Source organism: Macaca nemestrina, chromosome 2 (assembly GCF_043159975.1).
Source record: "Macaca nemestrina isolate mMacNem1 chromosome 2, mMacNem.hap1, whole genome shotgun sequence".
Taxonomy (NCBI): domain Eukaryota; kingdom Metazoa; phylum Chordata; class Mammalia; order Primates; family Cercopithecidae; genus Macaca; species Macaca nemestrina.
Window position 1 is genome coordinate 7,798,950 of NC_092126.1, and position 27,211 is coordinate 7,826,160.

Genomic DNA, 27,211 nt, shown 5'->3' on the forward strand with positions numbered 1-27,211 from the left:
AGAAGGTGGAACAAAGTGTACAAAAACTGGTCCTATTGTTTTAACAAGTCAAAGTCAGTGGGAAAAAAATGTAACTTGATTAAGAGAGACTTAAGGGACATAACAAAATGAAAGGCAAATCCTTATTTGGACAAAGTAGCTGTGTAGAATATTTTTAAATGTTTGAGGAAATTTAAACATAGACTAGGTATTAGATATGAAATGTATTGTTATCATAAATCAGAGGTAGTTAAATAAGAAAAAAAGTAAATATAAAGCAACATATGAAATGATCTCTTCAAAAAGAGATACATATTTATATGAATGTCTTTATGGGTATGTGCATAAATGGAGAATATCTGGGAGGCTGTGTAGAGATTCAATAAATTTTAGGAGTAGTGATGTCCCAGGTAGAGAGAATATGGTGAACATTTTGCTTTGGTATTTAAATAAGATATATTTTTGAATCTTTGTGTGTTTTACACAAAGATTTTACAATGCACATATATTGATTTTACCATAAGGAAAAGCTAATTTTAATTTAAAAAGTTGATCTTAGAAAGAAAGTAGTTAATAAAGGGGTGGATAAGTAGCATTGTCCAATTTTTAAATTTTTTTTCTTTTCTTGTATGCAATTAATAGGCATGCCTAAATTGTAGTACCCAGTATTTAGTGAGCTATTTTAATGTTTCAGTCTAATAATCTTACTTGCATTGCTTTTGGATTATATCACTTTTTTCTTTCTTGCCATGTTACGTCACAACCTGTCAATTATTACAGTTTCATCAGTTAGTATTTGCTTTGTTGTTCACTAGTTGCCATACAAAGCATAGTCTTCTTTATGCTTTATTTTGGGACATGTCATTAAATTACAATGAATTAGAAATGAATGTTTCAAATGAATTAAAAAAACAATCTTGACATTCTTCCCCTTACATACAAAATGTTTTAATTGAGAAAAAACTCAAAACAGTCACACATATCAATTATCATCATGGTTCTCTGAAATATTTTCTTATACAAATGAAATATTTAAAATGAAAAAAATTACATTTTAAAAATCGAATTAACTAATTATTTTTGTCCTGCCTTTCCCCACAAGGATTTCAAGAGACTTATTGGAATACATAAAGCATGACAGATAATAGAGTAAAAAATAAAAATGGCAATAAATGTTAAAAACAAATATTGAGGGGAAAACACAAAATTAATTTTAAAATGCATAGAATAATATCAAATAACTAGTGAGTATGATTTACAAATATTTTTAATGTCAATTACACAGTTAATAATAAAAATGAGACAAAGTTAAATCAATTCTGTTAATTCTCCAACTAGATTGGAACTGCTTCGGAGAATACGGATAAAGATACTGTGGGAAGCAATAAACAACAGTCTTGGAATGCTAATCCATGTAGTAGGAATCATAATCTCATTTTCACATCATTCTTTGTTCTTTAAATTTGAAACACTTATTTCAAGGTCTTTATAAATTCACAACTTAATTTCTTTTTTTCAAAGAACTAATTTCTGGGTGGGTGAGTTGATCTTCTTTTCAGGCATTGCAAGGGCACCTTAAGGGTACTAATGTTATTAATGTGAATGACAAGTAATTAGAAAACTGGAGATTAAATTTTACACACATTTTATAAAATGCTACAATTAAAAAAAATTCAACATGATTGCATTACGAATATGAATGAAATTTCATTAGCGACTTCTTTAAATGTATATGTAATTCTATATTTTCCCCAAAACCCACATTTTATGAGGAACATTTATTTATTATTTTTTAATTTATTTTTATTTTTTTAGACGGCATCTCGCTCTGTCGCCCAGGCTGGAGTGCAGTGGCTCGATCTCGGCTCACTGCAAGCTCCACCTCCCGGGTTCACGCCATTCTCCTGCCTCAGCCTCCTGAGTAGCTGGGACCACAGGCGCCGCCACCACGCCTGGCTAATTTTTTTGTCTTTTTTTTAGTAGAGACGGGGGTTCACCGTGTTAGCCAGGATGGTCTCGATCTCTTGACATCGTGATCCACCCTCCTCGGCCTCCCGAAGTGCGTAGATTACAGGCGTGAGCTACAGTGCCCCACCAGAACATTGATTTTTTTTAGTAGAGTCGTGAACCTTTATTTATTTAAATCAACATATATTTGTTGAATTTTGCCATATGTCTAATACGTTCCTTGGTGCTGATGATTCAGTGGTGTGTGGGCACTTGAATTGGTGAATTCTAACATAGTACATTACAATAGTATTTGGATGTTTAATCAATAAATGAGTAAATTCTCTGGTTGAGCTATTACTTCTGCAGTCTAATAATTTGGTAATATATCAGCAAAGCTAGAACAGTGGTGAAATAATACACAGATCCTTTATGCTGTTAGTGAGGTGGAAAGTCACCACGAGCTCCAGTGTCAATTCAGCATTTGCCTTTGACATTTGGAGGCGGGGGGCAGATCTTGTCTTTAACTCTCACCAGTGGCTGCTATACCAAGTTGTTATTTTCTTTTTCTGTTTTAATACAATCAGAGTAATGGTAGGCATTGATATACTAATATGAATATAAAAGAATAATCTTCCTCAAAGTTATCAAATAATTCACCCACTTGTTAAAAGTACAAAAAGTGAACCAAAAGCTAGGGAGAAAAGTAAGTTTGTCCATCTTTTCAAAGATTAGGGTTCCTGGCCTCTTTTAAGATTGCTTTCTATTTAAGCATTATTTCATTTAATAGTACCATGTCATAATCTCTAATAGATATATAGAAATCACAAACATTCTAGAATGTTCTACATTCTAGAAGACTTATCTTAAAATATAGGGAAAGTGTGTGCGTAAGGAAGGTTAGCAGAGAGAACGAGGGGAAAATATGACAGTAATAGAAAGGAAAAGTATAGGAGAGTCAAACATTTTGATTAAGGTAGCAATTAATTTAGTTCAATATGAATTCTAAATAACTGTTTCTGGATTGACTTACTATTTTATCAATGTAGCCATATTGATTAATTAAATCATATGTAAGCACAGACTGAGATGTGAATTTTACACCCTTGTGTCTACAGCATACATTTTGGCAGTCTCAGTTCGAGCGGCTGAGTATGACTTGGTCATGGAAACACCTGCAACTGAATAGGCTTTCCTCAAGGAATAAGAATAGTTTCTCCCAGGTCCAACACCTGTTTGAAAGAGATATAAAAATAAGTAGGACTCAGTGAACTTGGGAAAATTATAAAACACCATTGTACATGTTTTTCCTCAAAAGGAGCAAGAATATAGATAGTCAAAGAAGGTATCATTTTGGAACTCTAAGAAGAATCCTAGGAGACAATTTAAGATTTTCATTCTGAAAGTTACTTTTAGGTTTAAAATTCAGTAAAGTAGATTTCCTTTTATTTTTTTCTTCATCAGGAGAGGTATTCCCTCAGTTTTTTAGGTGATATTTTTAGAAACCCAACATAACATGTTAAATTCTTTAAAAAGAAATATTTGGCTGGATCTTAGTCCACTTCTCCGTTTAACACTAAACATACATTAGGTTGAGTGGGTGAAGATATATATGTATGTATAACTGTAATACAGCAAAATATATATACATATATATACATGTTTATATATAAAATTCACAACTACAACCATGTCCAATATTCAAATGCATAAGTTATTTTAATGTATTACAATTAGATGTATATATAACTATATATGCATACAATTATAAAGGTATAATTGTATATACGTATATACACATATATGTATAATTCTAATATACATATACATGTATATGTATGTATACATATACATACTTGTATGTATTCCTACCTGTTACCATTAAAAATTCCAATTACCATTAAAAATTCCAATTGTTCAAGGGCAACTGAATTGTAATACTCAAACATTATTACCCAGTGTTATATTAATTGAAAAATAAAATCCACAATTACGACCATATCTAATATTCAAATGTATAATAGTTATTTTGATGTATTACAATTATACATGTAGTGTATATGTATATATACACATATAGTATATATACATATATGTATACATATACATATATGTATATATGTATAATTGTAATATGTATACCTATATACATACATGTATATGTATATGCATATACATGCATGTATGTGTATATATGTATATATGTATAATCATAATACATTAAGATAACTATTAGACATTTGAATATTGGACATGCTTGTAGTTGTGGATTTTATATTTCATTTAATATAACACTAACTGAGTAATATATTTTTCAATTAATATAGCACTAACTGGGTAAAATATATATTTTTCAATTAATATAGCACTAACTGGGTAATAAAGTTTGAGTATTACAATTCAGTTGTCCTTCAACAATTGGAATTTTTAAAGTAATAGGTAGGAATTCAAATAAATAGCATTTTTTTTTCTTGTGAAATGTGTTTCCACTGGATTGGGAAAAATGATAGTGGAGGCAAGGAAGTTTGCTATTTTATTTTATTCTTACCTTTAAAAAGGTATAAGCAGCAGGTGAGAATGGCTCCAGCCAAAAAGCAACCCAGAGACCCAGCCATTCCTAGCCAACAGGACCAACCAAATTTATATTGGATACCAAGAAATATATTGTGCAAAATCAGAGTAGAACGTTCCACATAGACATCAACAGCATACCACACAGAGCCAATGATTCCTGGGGTGCCTGAAAGAAAGGGAGGATGCTACAAATAATAGGGGACATTTTCTGAATTTAAATCCCAAAATACCTGTTTTGTTTACTACCCAAAATGGCTGGCGTCATTCAGAGAGGTAAAAACAGAAACATGGATTCATGGGCGAACCAAAGTTTGGACATTTCTTCTGTCTCTTCCTTTTGCTTTCCATCTTGTATCTTTTTAAAATTTTACCTCACTTTATACATAAAGAAAATACAAAAATGAAATAATGCAGTACTCATCGGTTTGTATAAATGGAAATTCATCGTTATGGTTTTCTTTGATTTTCCTGTCTTTCCGATGCCATGTTAGTATTGTATAAATGAAAATACTAGAAACAAAACCAAACAAAACAGAAAAAGAATATAGTCTAACACAAACAACATAGAGCATATGTTCATTCCATACTGATTTTTTAATTGTCAGTAAATACCATTATGAGTATTTAATGCTCCCTCTACCCCCTTTTGAAGCTACGCCAGCTACGTAATCAGCACCCATATGAAAACTGTTTTTAAAGTCACTGATTTCAGTGTCTTTAAGTCAAAAACAAACAATTGAAGTAAAAATTGTTTTTATTTTCAAATAAACCTTTATCTAATACCCCCACACCATATTAGAATGGAGCAAGAAATGTTATTCCCTTTGAATACATCTCCACAGATTAGCCTCTCTAACAATTAACTGGTTTGAAATGACGCCACTAGAGTCCTGGTATTTTAAAGGTATAAGTTGCATGTCGAAGCCTGGATGCAATAAAGAAATGTGGTGAGTTGGAGGACAAAACACTGTATTAAAAGAGTGTTTTTGAAATATGTAGTCTCCACACGCTCAATGTCTAGCAGAAGGCAATTAGAAGAAATCAGTAATCTATAGGTTGTCTAAGTCTGCTTGAGTTGGATTTTCAGTTATTTACTTCTAAATGTGTGCTTACTGATATCCTGAAGCTATATCAACATTACTGTTAAGATCAAGATCTTGCCCACCAATACCCAAATAACTGGATCCTGCTTTTCCTTCATTTCAAAGTTCTGCTACTCTGTGCTAAATTAGATGCATGTCTTCACAAAGAATCTCTTCAGATTACTTTCCAGAGTTGTTTTACTGTCTAACGAAATAAATATTTGTTTTTCCCAAATCTAAAAAAATAAAATAAAATATGTAGTCTCCAAAAATTTTTACATTTTTTTCCCCAGAGAGTCTGTGATATCTATTTAAATCACTATTTAACTGTATTCTTCTCTTAATTGTTTAATGTAAGAACTTTAAGAAGGATCAGATAGGCTGGGCGCAGTGGCTCACGCCTGTAATCCTAGCACTTTGGGAGGCCGAGGCGGGCGGATCATGAGGACAAGAGATTGAGACCATCCTGGCCAACATGGTGAAACCCCGTGTCTACTATAAATACAAAAAGTAGCCAGGCATAGTGGCGGGCACCTGTAGTTCCAGCTACTCGGGAGGCTGAGGCAGGAGAATGGCGTGAACTCGGGAGGCAGAGCTTGCAGTGAGCCGAGATCGCGCCACTGCACTGCAGCCTGGGTGACAGAGTGACACTCCATCTCAAAAAGAAAAAAAAAAAGACAGATAATAAACACATAACCTGTAGAAAATGCAGTATATATTGCAATAGCGTTTCTATAATACCATCGTCTGCAGTTTTCAGGTAGAAATTCCTTTTCTAAAACTTCAAAAGAGATTATAGACTTTAAAAAATAAATTTTATAGCACACTAATTCTAAATAATGTTTCCAAAGCTTAGGACATGCTTTGTCTTTCAATTTAGTTATTTCTTCAGTCATTCCTATCAGGATTTTCTTCAATGACTTATTTTTTAAATGTTATTTGTTTTGTTGTTTTGCATAAGATGGGCTATTTACTGATGATGCCTCAAAAATATTCTGGAACAAAATAGCATAGCTATAAATAATTAAATAATATTTAAATCTTAAATGAAATACATTGTATATTAAAAAGTTCAATGCTGTCAGTAAGTGGGATATTGAAATAAATGACTTACAGAAGGGAAGAATTCTAAATTTCTGTAACTTTATAATACAATCTGAGGATTATTAGGACGTTGACTTAACATTTCTGTGTCAAAAATCAGGGAGGCCCAAGTTTTAAGCATATAAAGGGTTAGGCAGTCAGCTCAGAGTTTGCTGTGCCCACATTGCATCTTCACATAGCAATTCAGGGTACATGTTACTACCTTAGCTTCATGCTCCTTTGCAGATTAGGAAACAGAGACATGGGTGAAAATACCACACATACATATCTCCAAGTGTTTTTAGTTCCAAACTCCATATCGATTTACTACCCCACACTGCCCAGTCAGCCTCCCACTTATATTCGCTTTGTTAGCAGACAAGATTTTTCCTGCTAACAGACAAGAAGACGACATTATGTTGTAAAAGAAGAGGACTGGCTGGGCGCGGTGGCTCACGCCTGTAATCCCAGCACTTTGGGAGGCCGAGGCAGGCGGATCACCTGAAGTCGGGAGTTTGAGACCAGGCTGACCAACATGGAGAAACCCCATCTCTACTAAAAATACAAAATTGGCCAGGCATGGTGGCACATGCCTATAATCCCAGCTACTAGGGAGGCTGAGGCAGGAGAATCGCTTGAACCTGGGAGGTGGAGGTTGCAGTGAGCCATGATTGTGCCATTGCACTCCAGCCTGGGCAACAAGAGTGAAACTCTGTCTAATAAAAAAAGAAGAGGACTAAGCTTTGAAGTTGAAGACAGACCTGAATAAAGTATGATTTTGCTGTTTCACTAATAAATACTATTTAAAGTGCTTTTTGATGTGTTGTTTATTAGTCAAGCTTGACTAATAAATATGCTTGAGTAGTCTTCAGAACTTCAGTTTCTTTATCTGTGTTGTAAGTGGGGATAACAATATGATCTGTTTATTGTTACATTTATGAACAAATGGGTTAGCACATGGGACAACATAGGACTTGGCACAATTGTTAGTTTATTGTTAAAAAGAGTTGGTGGAGTTGGTGGAGGTGGGTACAGGCAAGGAGGTAGAAGTTTGGGGTTTACTTTAGGATTTTAACTTTAGTAATAATCATAAGATAATTAGTTATGTAACTTTTTAAATGGCTAAAACATAGTTTTAGAGCTTTCTTTCTTTCTTTCTTTCTTTTTACCCCTGAGATGGAGTCTTGCTCTGTTACCCAGGCTGGAGTGCAGTGGCGCGATCTCTGCTCACTGCAACCTCCACATCCTGGGTTCAAGCGATTCTCCTGCCTCAGTCCCCCAAGTAGATGGGACTACAGGCATGCACCACCATGCCTAGATTTGTATTTTTAGTGGAGATGGGGTTTGACCATGTTGACCAGCTGATTTCGAACTCCTGGCCTCAAGTAATCTATCTGCCTTGGCCTCCCAAAGTGGTGGGATTACAGGCATGAGCCACCACACCCGGCCTGAGAGCTTCATATTTTGTTCTGAGATATTAACAAAAGACTAATTATCTGACTTCAAAGCTAAAGTAAGCAGGACTGGTAGATGTGATCTTTAGTTTTTCAATCTAGAAAAGGAAGCCACAAATAATCCGAAAGTGAGCAACTTCACCACAACACTCTCCTTCACCTCAAGTCCTTAGCAGAGTCTCCCTACCCCAGTTGCTAGTCCAGCCAGACCAGTACCTGCTATTAGTAATGTGGTTCCAGCAACAAAGCAGATGCGGACTTTAATGTACGGCTCATCAGGGAGGAATTTCACGCAGTCAAGACCAAGGAGCAGGGTGAGAAATCCAAACCCAGCTAGAATATCTGCAGTAATCATCAGCGCTCGAGTTACCACCAGCTTCACTGGAAGACCAGGGCATATGGTTAAAGCACAGTCAGAGGAAGGAACCATATTAACTCACAGAGATATAGCAAGAAAACCAGACAAGTCGGTAACAGTAACACACCCCACTGGCAAAAGTCAGACTTTGTATGAACTTAAACATGAGTACTCCTAATGTTTAAAACTAAAAAAATGAGATTATTGACATCATTAATTGTTTTAGCACAGTTTACTACTTAGTTTTGTTGGTATACTAGCAGATAGCATCCTGGTAGACAGTGGGGACTAAAGAAATGTTTTCCTTTTTGCCTCCTGCCCTGGAAAATGTCTCATTCACAAATATTGTAGCCAATTGCGGAATCGAAGGTAGCATATCTGTTCTACAAAAATTTCTTAATAAATATTGAATAAATAATCACTATAATTGTTTAAAATTTTATTTAAAAATAATAATTGGTTAAAATTTGACACAGGGAAGCAGAATAAAATATTTCAAGACTTCTTTGTGTCAATTGAAGATAGAAGAAACCATCAGGAGATCTTTAGAAGAAGGAGAGTTAGTTTGTGCTATTAAGTAGAAGATAATTTCTGGAAATTAGATCATTTTCTCTTTCAGCTATTTAAATCATGACTCTTCTTGGCCAATATTACATATTAAGCCTTCAACCTTGCATTGTCAAATGACCATATTTTATAGCTACAGACAATAAGAATAAGAATATACGGTAGACAGTCCAGGAAAGAAAAGATCAGGAAGATGAAAGTGGAATAGTAGCAATCATCTTCTGCAGCAGAAGCATCTTCAACTGTGAAAGCCTCCAGAACTCTGAGTTATAGTTATGCTGAGCTCAACTTAGGGAAATCATATCTCAAATAGAAGGTTAATTAACTGAAATCAGAACTACTACTATTCTAGCTGGCTGATGGATAAGAGTAATAAAATGTATTCCTTTTATGGTACAGCAATTATGTTTTATTTTCATATTGATCTGGGGTTTCCTTGTATTTTAAATAATTTTTACCCAATGGTAGGTAACCTTAGGGTTTATTTGGAAACATGTTGTTTGCAAATATGCAGACAATATTCCTGAACTTAAAATAAAAAAAGTGTGACTCATCTGAGAGAGAAAAATCAATGCATAAAATCAGCCCCAAACTCATTAATAAGTAAACATACTATTTATAATTATCTTAATATATATGAATATTTGTCTCTAAAACAGAATTCATAAGGTCTCAAAATTTAGCATTATTTCAGAAAATTTAAATGTTCCAAATCTAAGACTCATTTTTCTCAAAATGAGGAAAGAGAAAAATATGTAACCTATTAGATAATACCACTATTTCAACATATCTTCTTGATCACTAAATAGCATATACAAGCAGGCTTCCTACTCAGGGCTCTAAACCAAAAGGTTCTTGTCCTTTGGATAGCCTCCCATGAAATTTTCCAAGTACTCTTTTGAAACCTGGGACTACCTGGGGCCAGCTATACCATCAGGATAGGGTGGTCTGAACTCATCCAAACTCTCATGGGCCTAGATCTTCTTCCCTTCGGAACGCTCCAACTCCTATCCTATATGTAGGGTCTCTGAAGAGCCGATGGGGTGGACCAGGGGCCCCATGGCCAGCCTGGATCCAGGAGGGGATTCCTGAAAGCAGATAGATCATGCTGGCCAGTAAGAAATTTCTTTTTCTGGAATCATGCGAGATTTGACCATCAGAATGCTGTTAATATGCTGATTTGTGGGGACTCAAATTATCCATATCAACTGGAGCCATGACAAACATACTTGTCTGGATTAAACACCCTAAGTATACAGGACAGTGGAAAGAGTTATCTAATTGTAGTTGTATGAAAGATAGCAAAAAGTAAAAATAAAATCCCACTTCCTCATATGTAACATCCTAACCAAGAGGGCACAGATATGTCATTTTCCTAGAGTCCATTTTCATCTCTGCTGTCTTTAAAGAAGATGGAATTTTTTAAAGAAAGGTAATGGGCCTTTACTGTCTTATTTGAAAGTAATAGGTTAAAAAAGGGAAAAATGTGACGGCATAGGTCAAAGATGAAAAAGGAACATATTAAAATATAAATGGTGGTTTTCTCTATGTAGTGAGCTTATGAGTGATTGTATTTTCTTCTTGTATAAATGCATATAACAGTATTTAAAAGTCTGAAATACTTAATCTTTCATTTTCTTCTCAGCTTATGTATTAAAATCCACTTTAATGAATTTTTAGAATAGGCTAAATGTTCATTCCTATTCAGCAAATAGTGTTTCTTCGTAGGTAGAACTAGGTTCACATAGAGAGGGGAAAAGAAAAGGAATTAAGAGAATCTTTTTTAACAAAAATAAAACAAAGGCTTTATGAACTATGTTTTAAAAAATGTTCCAGGCACTCAACTTTTAAATAGCAGATGAAGAATTTTAGAGCACTGCTCCTTTTAAGTGCTTTCCTCTGGACTGAAATAGCAGTTCAGGGGCAAAGTCACATTCCAAGGGTTTAACTTTTTATTTATCTTGAGAAGAGAAGTTGCTTTATGGTGCCATCATCCATCATTTGCTTTGAAAGAGACTAAAACCACTTTGCTTTTGTAACAGAACAGGTATTTCTTAGCAGGGTTCAATGTTCTTATAAATAAATAAACACCATGGAGAGGACTGAGAGAATCAACGATAAGATTTTTAAATTTAAGAGATTTCTTTATTCTTAGCAACATGGGCTCTGCTAACATGTAACTATTTGTTTGTTTATTTATTTATTTATTTATTTATTTATTTATTTATTATTTTATTTTTGAGATGGAGTCTTGCTGTGTCTCCTGGGCTGGAGTGCAGTGGTGCGATCGTAGCTCACTGCAACCACTGCCTTCCGGGTCCAAGTGATTCTCCCACCTCAGCCTTCTGAGTAGCTGGAACTACAGGCTCCTACCACCATGCCCAGTTAATTTTTTTTTCTTTTCTTTTCTTTTTTGGTATTTTTAGTAGGGATGGGGTTTCCCCATGTTGGACAGGCTGCTTTAGAACTCCTAACCTCAAGTGATCCCTTGCCTTGGTCTCCCAAAGTGCTAGGATTACAGGCGTGAGCCACTGCACCTGGCCTTAACTATAACTTAAAGCTAAAAGTAAGGAAGATAAGGGAGCCAGCTTTAATATTGCCTGTAACAGTGTGTCACATGTGTTGGTTTTTTCTTCCACTGATCCCCACAGTCTACGTCTTTGTCTCTGGCTGTCTACCTCTTTCTGCCTCTGCCACTGTATCTTCACCTCTCTTTCTTAGCAAACCTTCAATTGAAATAACTGTAAACTTTCTATTTGAACTAAGTCATAGCTTAAAATGTCTCTGAAATGCTTTCCACTTAACCTCTCCAGTCTAATCATGAAATTACAGCACCCTAAAGAATTCATCTCGATTAAAAAGCCGTTTACTGTAAGCCTACTGTGTGTGAGGCACTATGCCTGGCCCTTTGGGGGACAGAGAGATTAATAAGATAATATTTTTCCCTCAAGGAATTTACAAATACATGAGAAAAGAGAAAATGTGCTAAAGTATATATTTAAATCCACATTTCCAAGACGAGCTCAATTTCTAACCATTTCAAACTGGACCGAGCCTTAACAATGTACAATAGAAAACAAAGCACAAAATGGAGACCCGAACTCAGTTTTCTGTCCCTTTCCATTCCTGGCAAGCAGCGAGATCTAAGGCATACGTACAGGGATGTTCTGCAAGTATGGAATCGTACTCATCGCAGGTGCGAATTCCATCAAAAGCATTGGTGACGCATTCCCACCAGAGGCCTCGGCATTTTGTGCTCACCTAGATGTCAGAGAAGACACCGTGTGAAACAATTCATGCAGGCACACTTCAGTCCTCCTTGATCAAAGGGAGAAGTTGGCTGTTGTGTTTGATAGTAAAGTAAGTGGTTACATGCATGATCAGAGTTTCATTTACAACAAACAATGCATTTTAGAATATTTTCCCTTAAGCACTGACAATTGAAGCCTTTCTGGGTCAGGAAATGAATCCACCTCCTCAGGTAGGGTGGGGGTAGAGAAATAAGTCATGTCCAGAAGAGATAAAAACAGAACTAAATATATTTAAATATCTATGTCTTCTTCCACCATTGAGTTATGGTTATGGAAAAACATCATTTCATGTCTCTGTGCTGACATTGACTCACAAAAAAAAAAAAAACCATATGACAAGAGATGATAACTGTTGACACCTTGAGTCTATTAGAAATATATATTGCTTCTTTATCATGCATACTGAGTTCCATGAAGAAAAATATTATCCTTATATATGAAGTTTATAAATGTAAAATAATTAGCAAAGAAAACCAATAAATGAAAAGATGCCAATAAATAAAATATATAAAGGCCCCAAGTCTTATTTCTTGCTCCAGTGATATATTATAAATGCTTAAGCTATGTAATGGATGTAAGCAAATTGAGCATTAATTTCGTACAACTCGACAACTGTAAACCATTTTTACTTGGAAATGATGTGCAGATGACTCTAAGCATCCACTTAGAGCTAAAAGGTACCAGTGCCCCGAACCTTCTCATACTTTATCCACAAACTGTAAGTCACAGTAGATTTCTTAGAATCATAAACATACCGACAGAAAATAGTTTCAGGTGTGCTTGATAGAGCTCACGCATATGGAACAGAGCTAACACAACTGTTTCCTCTGACTTGGTTACGGATTCAAATTACCTTGTGTATCTGCGGATAGTTTAGTAGTTTATGAGTTATCTTGGAAAACAAAAACTTAATTCTTTCCCCAAGAAAGAATAAAATAACAGAGCAGGGTGAGAAGAGGAATGCAAAGGAAGGGGGTTAAATTGCTGTGGGAAGAAAAAAACATAAAAACACTTTACTTTTGAAAATAAAATAATATTCAGGAATACATGCACTATGAAACTCTCTGCCCCGTGCTGTCTTTTGAAGCATGCTATGTGCCAAATAAAATTCTACTGCTTGCAACTTCATCGTGATTCTGAATGTTGTACCTCTAATACTACTTTATATGTAAAATGCTTATCATTGGTGATAATTATTCGATAGAGAGTGTATATCATGAAGCAGTTACTATTTAGCATATGATTATTTTTCTTGTTTCTTAAGGGACCTCAAGAGATATTATTTATCATCCATTTTACAAATGAGGAAATTGGGGCACATGAAAGTTAAGTGATAACCCCAAGAAAGCAGAGTTAATGGAGGAGATAGGGCTCAAACACAGCAGTGCGTGGGTGTGCTCCTAAGCATTGCAGTGTATTTAAAACCCATTCTTTATGATCCAACAAAGCTCATTATTGGGCATTTATTCACAGGAAAGGAAATCAGTATGTCCGCACCTCCATGCTCTTTGTGGCACTATTCACAATAGCCAAGATATGGAATCAGCCTAGATACCCAACAACAGAGGAATGGATAAATACGATGTGGTATATATACACAATAGAATACTATTTAGCAATTTAAAAATATGAAATTCTTTTATTCAAGTCAGCATGGACGGAACTGAAGGACATAATGTTAAATGAAATAAGCCAGGAATAGAAAATTAAACATTGCGTATTTTTATTCATATGTGGAAGCCATAAAAAGTTGATCTCGGCCGAGCGCGGTGGCTCACGCCTGTCATCCCAGCACTTTGGGAGGCTGAGGCGGGCGGATCACGAGGTCAGGAGATCGGGGTCATCCTGGCTAACACGGTGAAACACGTCTTTACTAAAAATACAAAAATTAGCTGGGCGTGGTGGTGCGTGCCTGTAGTCCCAGCCACTCGGGAGGCTGAGGCAGGAGCATCGCTTGAACCAGGGAGTCGGAGCTTGCAGTGAGCCAAGATCGCGCCATTGCACTCCAGCCTGGCAACAGAGCAAGATTCCGTCTCAAAAACAACAACAACAACAACAACAACAACAACAACAACAACAAAAACACGCGGTAAAAAGCAAGACAGAGGATACTGAAGGCTGGGAAGGGTAGGGGTCAGGGAATAAGGAGAGATTTGCTAAGAGATACAAAATTGCAGCTAGACAAGAGGAATAAATTCTAGTGTTCTATACCAGTGGTCCTCAACCCTTTTGGCACCAGGGACCGGTTTCATGCAGGCAATTTTTCCATGGAACCAGTGGCTAGAGGGTTGGGGATGGTTTGGGATGAAACTGTTCCAGCTCAGATCATCAGGCATTAGGTGCTTATAAGGAGTATGCAACCCAGATCCCTGGCACGTGCAGTTCACAACAGGGTTTGCACTCCTGTGAGAATCGAATACCGCCGCTGATCTGACAGAAGGTGGAGCTTAGATGGTAATGCTCTCTTGCCCACTGCGCACCTCCCGCTGCGCAGCCCAGTTCCTAAGAGGCCACGGACTGGTACTGGTGTGTGGCCTGAAAGGTGTGGACCCCTGTTCTATAGCACTCTAGGATGGCTCTTGTTAATAATGGTATAATTTCAAATAGGTAGAAAAAGGATATTTAATGTTTCCAACAAAAAAAATATAGATGTTTGAGATGATGGCTATGCTAATTACCCTAATCTGATCACTACACATTATGTATATCAAAACGTTACTATGTACCCCATTAAAAAGATGCACATGTGCTAAAAAAAAATTGTTTAAACAGTTAAAAGTGTTTAAAAACTTTTTTTTTTTTTGAGGCAGAATCTCGCTCTTGTTCCCCGGGCTGGAGTGCAATGGCGTGATCTCAGCTCACCGCACCCTCCACCTTCCAGGTTCAAGTGATTCTCCTGCCTCAGCCTCCCGAGTAGCTGGGATAACAGGCATGGGCCACCACGCCAGGCTTTTTTTTTTTTTTTTTTTAGTATTTTTAGTAGAGCCGGGGTTTCTCCATGTTGGTCAGGCTGGTCTCGAACTCCCGACCTCAGGTGATCCTCCCACCTCGGCCTCCCAAAGTGCTGGGATTACAAGCGTGAGCCATCATGCCCAGCCTAAAAACAAGTTTTTAAAAAGAATTACAAATCCATTTTAAGATAAAGTAATCCAGAATTGGGTATTGGATGATAGCTTTGGGTGAAGTAAGCCCTAATTTGAATCTCATCCCAAGGCTGTTATTCTGCAAACTTCACCTTGGCATGTTCTTCTTTAGGTTTAAGTTGGAAACAATGTCATGGACTTTCTGGAGGATTATCTGACCCTGTGTAACCCAGAGACCAAAAAATCTAATGATAAACAGCTATCTTGTGAAATTCAACACATAAATTTCTAAATAATGTGAACATCTAAATGTATATGTATATTTCTAAATAATGTGAACATCTAAATACATAATGCATATGTATTTACATATGCATTAAATATTAAGTATAGATTGACACTCTTACTATGTATGTTGTAACCTTGAGGAAGATCTTACCTTTTTTGTTCCTCAATCTCCTTATCTGTATATAGGATGGTTATAAGAATTAAAAATTACAAATATACACACAATATAAATGATATGCTCGATACATAAAAATAGTGGTAGTAACGTGCTTAAACATCATAATGACTTGAGTAGTGGCTGTGTTAGGCTTTACTAACTAACCACAGTGAAGGTGGAGAAAGAGGGTGGCCCTCAGAAAGATATGTCCACATTCTTACCACCAGTATATGACCTTATTTGGAAAAAGGATCTCTGAAAATGTAACTGAGGACCTTGAGATCATATTGGGTTATCCAGGTGGGCTGACAAGTTTCATTAGAAGAGACACATGGCAGGAGAGAAACAGACAGAAAAGAAGGATGCAATGTGACCGCCGAGGCAGAGATTGGAGGGATACAGCCACAAGTCAAGGATGCCTACAGCCACCAGAAGCTGGAAGAGGCTAAGAACGGATTCTTCCAGAACTTTCAGGGGCAGCGCAGCCTTGCCAACTTCTTGATTGTAAGCTTCCAGCCTCCAGAACTGTGAGAGAATAAAGTTATCTTTTGTTAAGCCACTGAATTTATGGTCATTTGTTACGGCAGCTGTAGGAAACTAGTATATTGGAGACGGCTTGTACAGAACTGCTATATCATAACAGAAAACGGAACAGAAAACTTTCTTAAAGCTGACTACCCCTCAGTCTCTTAATTAACAGGAACACACTGCATCCAGTTCACTTTAGCTCGAGCTAGGTGATATGAGTTTGAAGCCACTGTGCTGTAAATCAGACAGCGACTGTCCACAATTTCTTACTAAGCCAGCCACTGAAACAAACTAGCCTACTATGGTCATTCCTGTTATATGTGACATTATTTAGAAAGTGATCTGAAATGCATATTCAAAAATTCTTATTTTACACTAATAAGAGTATTTCTATCTTGCCAAAATAATTCAGTAGTGGTATCAGTTTCAAGGCTATTGATCATTTACCTGCAATGACCATATTTAGAAAAGCAATGAGCTCATTAGAGAAAACAAGGAATCCAATTTCATTAGGTATTAATGCTCAGGGGCACACTATTAGGTGGCTTGGTATTCACACTCAGTTAAGGTACGTGAGAATAGTGGCTGTAATTAACTAAACTTCTGTGTTAAAATAGCACTTACGGGAGACACTCTTAAAGGTGCCTTTGTGTACAAAAGACAAGGTTAAAATTTTTCATGTTTTTTATTATATTTAGGAATGCTCTCTGGTATAATTTATCGCTTTCATTTACTTATTCCTCTGTTGTAAAATGGCTTATTAGAAACTAAAAAGCAAGCAAATCTAAGTTCTTGAAAATTTTAAGACAGGGTTCTTAAAAAGCAGACTGATGTTTTAAAATATTATAGTTAACCTTTCTTAAAGGGTAAAAATCACAAATGTTAAGTAATAACTTTTAATCTGACAGAGTTGTCTGAAATAGAGGATTCTAAATTTAAAATTTGTCCTTCTAACATGCAACTTATATATTAATAAATAACATTAAAACAATGCTAATTTGTATATTATTTCAATGAATATCTATTGTTCCCAAAAGTGAAGGGTGGGTTATCTCCTAAATGGAGAGAAGTAGGTTTATTTAAGGTATGACAATAAAGTAGAAGGCACAAGCATGAGGAAAGCAAACAAATCTCTTAGTTAGTTGCTAATAAAGTATAGAGATTTTACAGAACAGTTCAGATTTCAGGATTTCCTTAGAAACTTGGTCTGTCTGGGTACCTGAACTCACCAGTCTCACGAAGCAACGACTAGCAAGAAAAGAGTGGCTGCTCCCATTTAGGTGGGGCTTGGGCTCACCAGGTTCCCCACAGATCCTGCCCAACCTGCCTCTCTCATGAATGCTGGCTACTTGGTTCCTTAAGGCATTGGAGTTTTCTCCTCCTGGTATATACTAATTATGCTAATGAGAATAACTCCCCTTGCTCTCAACTTGCCAAACTTCTACTTATTATTTAAGCCTCATCTTAAAGACTTCTGTGTTTTCACTAGCCTCCCCACTACCCAAGTTTCTCCAGCTGGCATTTATCATTTACTACCCTGAAATCTGACAGGAAGTTGTCCGTATGATTACAGCATTTAAAATATTGCATTATCTTTTGTATGTGCAATTATAGGCCATCTGTCATTCTTCAAACTATATTTATTAAATGCCTGTTATTTACCAGTCAACATGCTGACTATATTAATGCTGGAGATACAGCGAAGATAAAGACAAACATGGCAGCTGGCTTCAAGGAGTATACAGTCTCTTACTCTTGGTACATAATAGGTGCTTAATAAATGTTTATTGAGGAAATTGAAAATCTCAATTTTTCAATCAATTCATATTAACTCTCATTGGAAGTCTGGTGTAGAAAATGGTTATTATATGCACAGTTGCTACTTAATACATGCAATTTCTACTTGACTACATAAACAAAACCAGCTAAATCCAGAAGCTGAAGAATTATGATTTAGACTGAAGAGCTTACATTGATTTGGTGTCATTCTGGACCTTGTTTACTCAACTGGCTCTGGAAAGTGTTTACTACAGCACTAAATATGAGTAATGTCACTTAAAAGTGTCAGGAAACCATAGAGATGATGACTCTTCCCGGTTGAGTTATAGTGGCATAAATTAGTTCCTTAATCCTGGGATTTCTTATTCTGGACTCTGTAGCAGTTTCGCATTAAGACTTCTCTATCCTAGTCTTTCCCAGTTTCTCTTTTCTTATCAGTCTTGAACTATAAGCAGCAATAATTTTGCTTGCCTTGTCTTTTTATATATCTTTTGAGAATTAGAAACTCAGAAATACTTGAGAATTAGAGACATTGAACAATGTTCAGTATTTATCTCTTCTCTAGTAACATAGGAAATCATGTCTGTGTGTGTATCTATCTATCTATCTATCTATCTATCTATCTGTCTATCTATCTATTATCTATCTATCTATCTGCAGAGAGAGACAGTAAATATAGAGTAGATTTTGTAAACGTTTATTGTTGCTAACCACTATCAAACAAGATTTTTCTTTGTCAATATTCATTAAGATTATAAATGTACAGACAACTAAAAGTAAAATAAGCTATTAAGATATATAATTTTAAAAAACCACCTTACATATACAAATTATAAGAATTTATAATTTTCACACTACTTTACCATCCATGTGCTAATATATTTTAACACTGAAGATGTAACTTTCCTACTTAGATACCTACTTAGTACTTACTTAGATATATTTATTAAGATGCAAAAGTTTTAATAATAATGTAGTAAATAACATTTGACCACTAAAACTGGAAACATTTTCGATTTTAACATAAAATGCATTTGAATTTTTCAATTAAGATTCTGGACATTTTACTTTTACATTTTATTTTATATTTTTTACTATCCCAGGGCCTAAATGGAGTCACCACAGGCCTTAATAAAGATGAGGGAGCAAGACTAAAATAATCATAATCAATGTTGCCTTTTCTTTTTACTTTATATCCTATATTTATAAGATATGAAAGAAAAACACGACTTTATTTGCTAAAATTTGTTTTAGTTCTGGTTATTTGTGGAGCACTGGCTAAAGGTATAGATCATAAGAAATGGGGTAATGCCAACTGAGTAGAAAAGTAAAATTTTGTGTTCTTCACAGGTATATCACCTAAGTTATGCATCAGAACTTTCTAAATATTTTTATTTTAACATTTTAAAATGTTTACATACATTAAAATGTTTTCCTTTTAAAAGTATGGCATTACAACTTTGCAATGATTATTGCCCAGTGATAAGGATCACAATTTATGTTGAATGAATTATTACAAATTATCAATTTCTTTTCTCTCTCTCTTTTTTTATTTCTCTCTTCAAAGCACCAAGCAAAAAGCCACATTCTCTAGCCCAGAATATACTCTTCATCAACCTTATTAGATATCCCAAGAATCAGATTTTTATTCCAATTTTATTTTTAAAAATGAGCCAAATACATATCCTGAAAATATTTAAATTATAGCAAGATATAAAATCCTGCTTTTTAAAAAAGTGGTCATTTCATTACAGACATACTTCTTACTTGAGGTTCAATGTGAGATTTTCAATAATCACCTCATATTTTATTATTAATGTATTCATTCTTTCAACAAGTAGGATAAGTATGTTCCTGGGTGCTCTATCAACTCATGTGAGCAAATGCATCATGAGTTCACATTAATGTACATCAGTGCTAGGTGCTTAGGAAATCATGAGATGAATATGAAAATATTTGTTGCCTCAAACATCTGCTGAAAGAGTTTGAAATCAATTGGAAAGTTAAAACAAGTATATAATCAAAGGGCAAGCTGGATATAATTTTATTATTTGCTTTATGTCTAAAAGAATTGTAATATTATTATGCAAATAGAAATCCCAGAAGATAATCTGATTATAGAGATAAAATAAATATTAATGTGAGCAACTTTGTTTTGAGGTAATAAAATTTTAATCATACTAGTGCTCAGTATATAGCAGATTCTCAATAAATAATTAACAAAGATGGACTGAAAATGAAATCTTCTTGTGAAAACACTTTTTCCTTTTTATAATTGAGAGATCAGTAACTGCTGTGTGAGGAAACTATTTCAGTGTAAATAATTAAGAATTACATATCTTGTAGTTAACATATTAACAATGTTATTATCTCATAATTAATTTTTTTTGTCAAATGTGAGTATTTGATAAATAACCTTCACTATTTCACTTACTGTCTGTCTTATTTCCCTGGTCAGACAAAAAGGAAATAGATGTAAACATAAAAATGGGCAGCCAGGTGCGGTGGCTCACACTTGTAATCCCAGCACTTTGGGAGGCCGAGGCAGGCAGATCACCTGAGGTCAGGAGTTCGAGACCAGCCTGGCCAACATGGTGAAACCCCATGGTGAAAGAAAAAATACAAAAAAATTAGCCAGGCGTGGTGGCACTTGTAGTCCCGGCTACTAGGGAGACTGAGGCAGGAGAATCGCTTGAACTCAGGTGGTGGAGGCCTCAGTGAGCCAAGATCATGCCACTGCACTCCAGCCTGGGCGACAGAAAGAGACTCTGATTAAAAAAAAAAAGCAAACGACAGCTTTAGAGAAGTAAACAAAATTTCTCCAAGAGAAGCAATACCAAAAATAGGAATAGAATTTAAATCTGCTATTTCTCTGTTCAGCAAACATTATGCAAAATGTCATCTCCTTCTCCAGAACAAAAACAAACCAATAAACTGCAAATAGACAATAATATATCTAATATTTATTGGCTGATTCATATCTGCCTGCTACTGTGGCAAATGCTTTAGAGACACAAGCTCATTTAATTCTCACAAGAAACTTATGATGTGTGTATTATTATTCTCTCATTACTGAATAGGAAATGCGGTTTACAGCGACTTAAGTCTGTCTAAATTTGTACAGCCACTGCCTGGTAAGGTGGGATTTAATCTCAGCTCCCTCTGATACACAGTTAAATCTGTAAACTTCTCCACTGTAAAGAATTGTGTTCCTACCTCTAAGTATTGTATAATAAGCTAAGCGGAAAAAAAATAGTAGGATGGTTCAGGGACATTGCTCCATGAAGATTTCTGTAGAGTCACTAATTTTCATTCATGTAAGCTCTTGGTGAATAACATCACCAGCCCTCCAATTGCCCCAGATCAGAAAGGCAGATTTCAACTTTGACTCTCTCTCCTCATCACCTACTCTCCCACTGGCAGTCAATTATCACTCTCATCAATTTGATATTTTTAGAGTCTCCCATATTTCATATTTCTTCACGCTTGCTGCCACTCAAGTTCAAACCACTCTTGTTTCCCTTCTGGTCTATAACAAAAGTCTCCTAGTTGTTCTCCCCACACCTCATTTTACCCTTCCAATCTCTCCCCACAGATAGCCAGAATGATTAATCTTTCTAAAATACATGTACATATTGCTTACAGTGACAAACCCTTGCCTATGGTATAAGATCTATATTTTACATGCTATGCAAAACTTCTGAGGACCCAACCCCTGTATTCTTTTCTCTAAACTGGGAATTCTTACTATGATGAAATATATGAAATACCACAAACATACAGTGCTCTTGTACCTTGATCTCAGTTCCTGCCTAGCCTGAGCTTGGAATACTCTCTACTTCTCCTGCTTCACTCACCTGTTCTTCAAGTCCTAGTTTAGATATCTCTTCTTTTGGGTAGCTTTCACTGGTTATCCAAGACCAAGTGAGCCACCCACTTAGGGTTTTCATTATCATAGTATCTGCTCCATCATGCTATAACTGTCGGTTCACCTGTTTGTCCCACTGACTACACTGGGAGCAGCCTAGAGAGGCTCCAGGTCTCATCCTACTTCATAACCCTGTACCCACCATGGTTCTAAGTATACAGAAGTTGTCCAAGATTATTTGTGAAATGACAAAAGGTAGAAAGAAAAGAGAGAGAAATGCAGGGAAAAAGAGATGAAGGAGAAAGGGAAAGAAAGAAAGAAAAAGAAGGATATAGGAGGAAAAGAGAAGGAGGTATGAAAAGGGAGGAAAAGAGAAGGAGGTAAGAAAAGGGAGGAAAAGAGAGAGGGGAAATAAAGAAGAAGAAGAAAGGAACAAGGAAATGAAGGAGAAAGAGAAAAAAGTTGAGATGAAGGAAGGGAGAGTGTATGAAGTTACAGAACAATGGAGGATACTCCCACTAGATTCCCAATGGAAATGCCTGGGGAAGCACCAGACACCACCAGTCCATTAGTGAGTGTCCAACTCTCTGGAGTTTCAGACAGTCATGGAGACCTGATGTTAAAAAAAAAAAAAAAAAAAAAAAAGACTGAAAAGGACCTTAGAAACAACTGAGTTCAACTATATAATTGAAAAAACTGAGCTAAAGACAAGAAATGTGACTTGCTTAATAGAAGACAGTTAATAAACTTAAGATGCAAACACACGCTTGAAAAATCTAAAAACCCAAATTCTCTTCTCTCCATCCGTCTTCTCAGAGACACAAATGAATCAATAATGACAAGAGCAGGATAGCAGCTGAGGGCCTCTAGTCACTGATTTAGGGTTGTGCACATTGCAATTGTGTGTGCTATTTTCTTTCGTAACATTTTTACCCAATACAAAGAACTTCATTCAAGATACGTAGAGTGTGGTAGGCAAAAAGAATATCTGAGCTTTTTCTGCCTCCTGCTTTGTGTTACTCACTTTACTCCTCTAACAAGCCCTGAGCTTTTCCTCACTTTGCACTTTTGCCACTTTGTCCCCTTATCTGAAAGGCCCCTGCTGCCATTTCTACAATTTGAAATGCTTTACATTGTTTCAAGGCTTTGCTCAAATGCCTTTTCTTTCATGAGACCTGCTTCGATGTCCCTGATAGGAAGTGATCATTGTATATTTTCTTCCCCAATGATACCTCGCTTATTTCTTTCTCAAAATATGAATTTATTTATGCTTTTTATTATAGTTTCATGTGTATCTTTGTTTTCCCCTCATTAAATGTGCACTCCTGAAAGGCAGACACCATTTTTGCTTTGTCTTTGTCTCTTCTAGTAGGAGTAGCATCATTCCTTTTATATTTATAATTGCATATATTTTTTATATTGAATTGAACCACAAAACTCTTCTAACTCCCATGCCAACATCATCCAAAAATACTAAAAAAAAAAACAAAACACACAACTAGAAAAGTATAATACTCCTTCTTATTTAAATTGTCTATTGGTATTCCTTTTTTTTTTCCTCAAAAAATCAAAACAAAACAAAACACTTGTTTCATTGGCTTTTGTCCAACAATTGATTAAAGTGAGCTGTTGTGGTGGTTCACTCCTATAATCCCAGTACTTTAGGAGGCTGAGGCAAGAGGATCACTTGAGACTTGGAGTTGGAGGCCAGCCTAAAGAACAGAGAAAGTCCTTGTTCTTACAAAAAAATTTTAAAATTAGCCAGCTGTAGCGGCATGCACCTGTAGTCCTAGCTACTAGGGAGGCTGAAGTGGGAGGATCACTTGAGCCTCGAAGCTTGAATCTGCAGTGAGATATGATTGCACCAGTACACTCTAGCCTGGGTGACAGCGTGAGACCCCATCTATAAAAACAATAAAAATAAAAACATAAAGTGAGTTGTTATATGGACCAAAGGTGATATATAAATGAGGATGGGGGCAAGAAAAGAGAAGAGCAATTGAGCTAGTATCAGAACCTTCAAATTTGTGGATAATATAACTTTCTATCCTGGCCTGTTGAAGTAGAAATTATTATAAGAGATTTTTGTCTCTTTAAAAATACTGACAACTAAAGAGATTGTTGAAAGAGGAGGCCGGATTTGTTACAGGGTTCTTCTTCTTGTTCTTCTTTGTTTTTTAGATGGAGTCTCGCTCTGTCGCCAGGCTGGAGTGCAGTGGCACAATCTCGGCTCAGTGCAACCTCCTCCTCCCTAGTTCAAGCTATTCTCCTGCCTCAGCCTCCTGAGTAGCTGGGACTATAGGCGCATGCCACCATGCCCAACTAATTTTTGTATTTTTGTTAGAGATGGGGTTTCACTGTGTGGGCCAGGATGGTCTCAATCTCTTGACTTTGTGATCCTCCCGCCTTGGCCTCCTAAAGTATTGGGATTACAGGTGTGAGCCACCACGCCTGGCCTCTTCCTTTAAATGTGAAGGCTTCTTGAGAATATTATAGCAATATATTTTAAGTATGGGAAATAAGAAGGAAGCTAAGAAATATTAACTATTTTTCAAGGTTAGCAAGGGTTTACTTGAGGTGTGTAACCTGGACTGCTCCTTCCATTCATTTTAACTGGAAGTATTATTTCATGGGACAGATGGCAAATTGGTTGGTTGTACTAAAATGAGAGAAGACACTTTAAATTCCAGGACTCTCAATCTCTCTCTCAGCAAGGTTTGACCCTTTCTAAAACTATTTCCTATCAAATGAAGTTAGCAATTATGTCAGCTTAAGCAGAAAGACTTTTAAATTGTTTTAGAAAATATTTTAACAATGCCTCTAAATGGGATTTTACATTTTTTTGCATTTTAAAAAACATAATTATAATTATGCTCAAGTTCACCATATTTCTTATTCATCAGCTACCACTGGCCGTCTAGATAATGGCAAACTAATGACAGCAGAACGTTTTATCTGTACTTTTCCCTGAGCACTGTTCAAAGGGCATTTATTTCATTCTCTGCATATATTCGTGGCCAGATAAAATGCATCACTGGGCTCACTTATAGCAGACACCCTTTACAGTAGTTCAATTCTATCACAATTTTTGGAAATGTAATTTTCTAGCATTAAAGAGGTATTCATAACTCCATTCGTTTTGAAATGCCATGCTGAAGTCAGAGGAAAATTAAAAGCAAGAAAAAGCGAGCAGCAAAAATAATGCACAGCAAAATAGAATTGATTATTACTTTCCATTTGGAACTCCAATTTGAGGGTTTAATAAAGAAAATTAGAAGAAAAATATATAAACTCACTCAAGTATCTTTGCTAAACTTTACAGAGGTGACATTATAGCATTTGCTAGGGTAAATTGTTCCCTTCAGGATGCACAGTAAAAAGCAAATTGTTTTGCTATATACTCCTTTTTCTGAGCTCTTGAAATATTGTTTCTTTTTCTTACCTGTATTTTCCTAAGCCTCATTAATGAATAGCAGCTAATTCTGAAGATTTGATTTTTTACTCAGTTCTGCCTCTCTCAGATTCCTGTGGCCACACGTAATGCTTTTGAACTTCAAAATTTCTTCTTTCTGAGCTTCTCCAATGAGAAAAATAAAATCCTCAGACGTGAACCCACTCACTCATCTTTTGCATAGTAGTCAGTTCCCTAGAGCAACTCATTTTAAGGGAGGACTTAAGTCCATGCCTGTCCCCTGTACATTGGGATGCACTGGAAAGACCTTTTCTCCCTCAAAATATTTTCTTTTACTTGGAAATCATTAAGATAATGTTTTTTCCTATTGCATGTTAATTGGGTAGGTTTTGTATGCCTTGCATTTTCTTCCTCAATGTTTTAGATTATTAATACTCCTTAAAAAAGTCTTTCACACTATTCTTAATGCTGTCATCAAGAGTAACAAATTTATCTTAGAAAAAAGGGTGGTAATGAAATGTTACTCAATTTGATATGCGCAGCAATGGAAGATATGCATTTCTGGAGGTCTCAGTAGCAGAGATCATTTAATTACCCTTCTGCAAATTTATCCTTATAAAAAAAAACAGAGGAACTATTTAATAACTTCATCTGTTTAATGGGATAACAAGACCTACCTCATAAATTAACTACGAGGATTAAATGAGCTGACAATGTAAAGACTCAACGAATAGTCCATGTTGCCTATTTTTGCTATCATTAGCCTTAGTAAAGATACTGAATGTTGTATATGGCAGGTGGACTTAGCGAGAATTTGGCCTGGCCTGGGTCACGAAAAGAAGTTGCTATCTTCTTACCTCCAGAGAGTCATCAGCGTTCACCATCCAACAGTCAGTCCAGGTGGCCACAATCAAAAACCCAGTAGAGAAAAAGGCAAAGAAGCAAGCGATGTATGGAAGAAGATCCCTCATTGTGGCAAGCAGCCCATCCAGTGGGCAACATGGGCAGACACCAGCCCTGACCCCACTTAGGTGGCGAGTGTCAGTCTTCTGTGTTTCTGGTACTTGGGGATGTGAAAATGCTGGTCTTTTACTTTTTCTCACACCCTGCCGCAGGTGTCTTGAGTTGCAGTAAGAATATTACAAACAGGCTGTAACCAACAGTGGGGTCCTGGAGGTTATTATCCGAAGCAACCAGCCTCCAATCAGAAGCCAGGTCAGTGCAAGGGCTGAGTGTGTTTCGGGTGGGGGAGAGAGGAGTTCTGTAACGTTTTCTGACCCAACTGTGGGCTAGTGGTGGTCACCAGACCAAGCGCCAGTGCCAAGACGGGGGAAGGAGGAAGGGTCCCACCCCATGCTGGAACCTGTAAACTGATCCTTCTTAGGCCCTCTAGGGAAAGTGAACTATTCTCCCCCTCAGAAGAAGGCTACATGGTTGACTGAGTGTTATTTTATTGTTAGGACTATTTTAATATTCACTGACTACCTTAGACAGACAGGCCACTGGCGAAACTATGCTAAACAAGTGTTTGCTCAAGGGAGTTTGCATTCCAAAGTGTTGTGTAGAACAGCCCTATGAAGGATTTGTAGCACCTGGGCAGCAGGGACAGCCACGGCTCCCACCCTTTCAGCATCGTAGAATGGGAACAAGTATGCATTTTAATGCAGACAGCTCTGGGTGGAAATCCTTGCTCTGAGTTTACGGTCTGAGAGCCCTTGGGCTGTAGTTTCTGAAAATGCAT

The 27,211-nt window shown here is 36.2% G+C and overlaps 1 protein-coding gene across 1 annotated transcript; it reads right to left on the reverse strand.

Moving 5' to 3' along the window:
* Positions 1-589: 589 nt before the first annotated feature.
* LOC105470861 (claudin 16) lies at positions 590-26,922 on the reverse strand. The gene is made up of 5 exons (XM_011723131.3): positions 26,328-26,922; positions 12,203-12,305; positions 8,336-8,500; positions 4,475-4,666; positions 590-3,158 (listed from the first exon to the last, which is right to left on the reverse strand). Exons 1-5 carry the CDS (start codon positions 26,439-26,441, stop codon positions 3,025-3,027), a joined length of 708 nt encoding a protein of 235 aa, XP_011721433.1. The 5' UTR covers positions 26,442-26,922; the 3' UTR covers positions 590-3,024.
* Between the last annotated feature and the right edge of the window lie 289 nt (positions 26,923-27,211).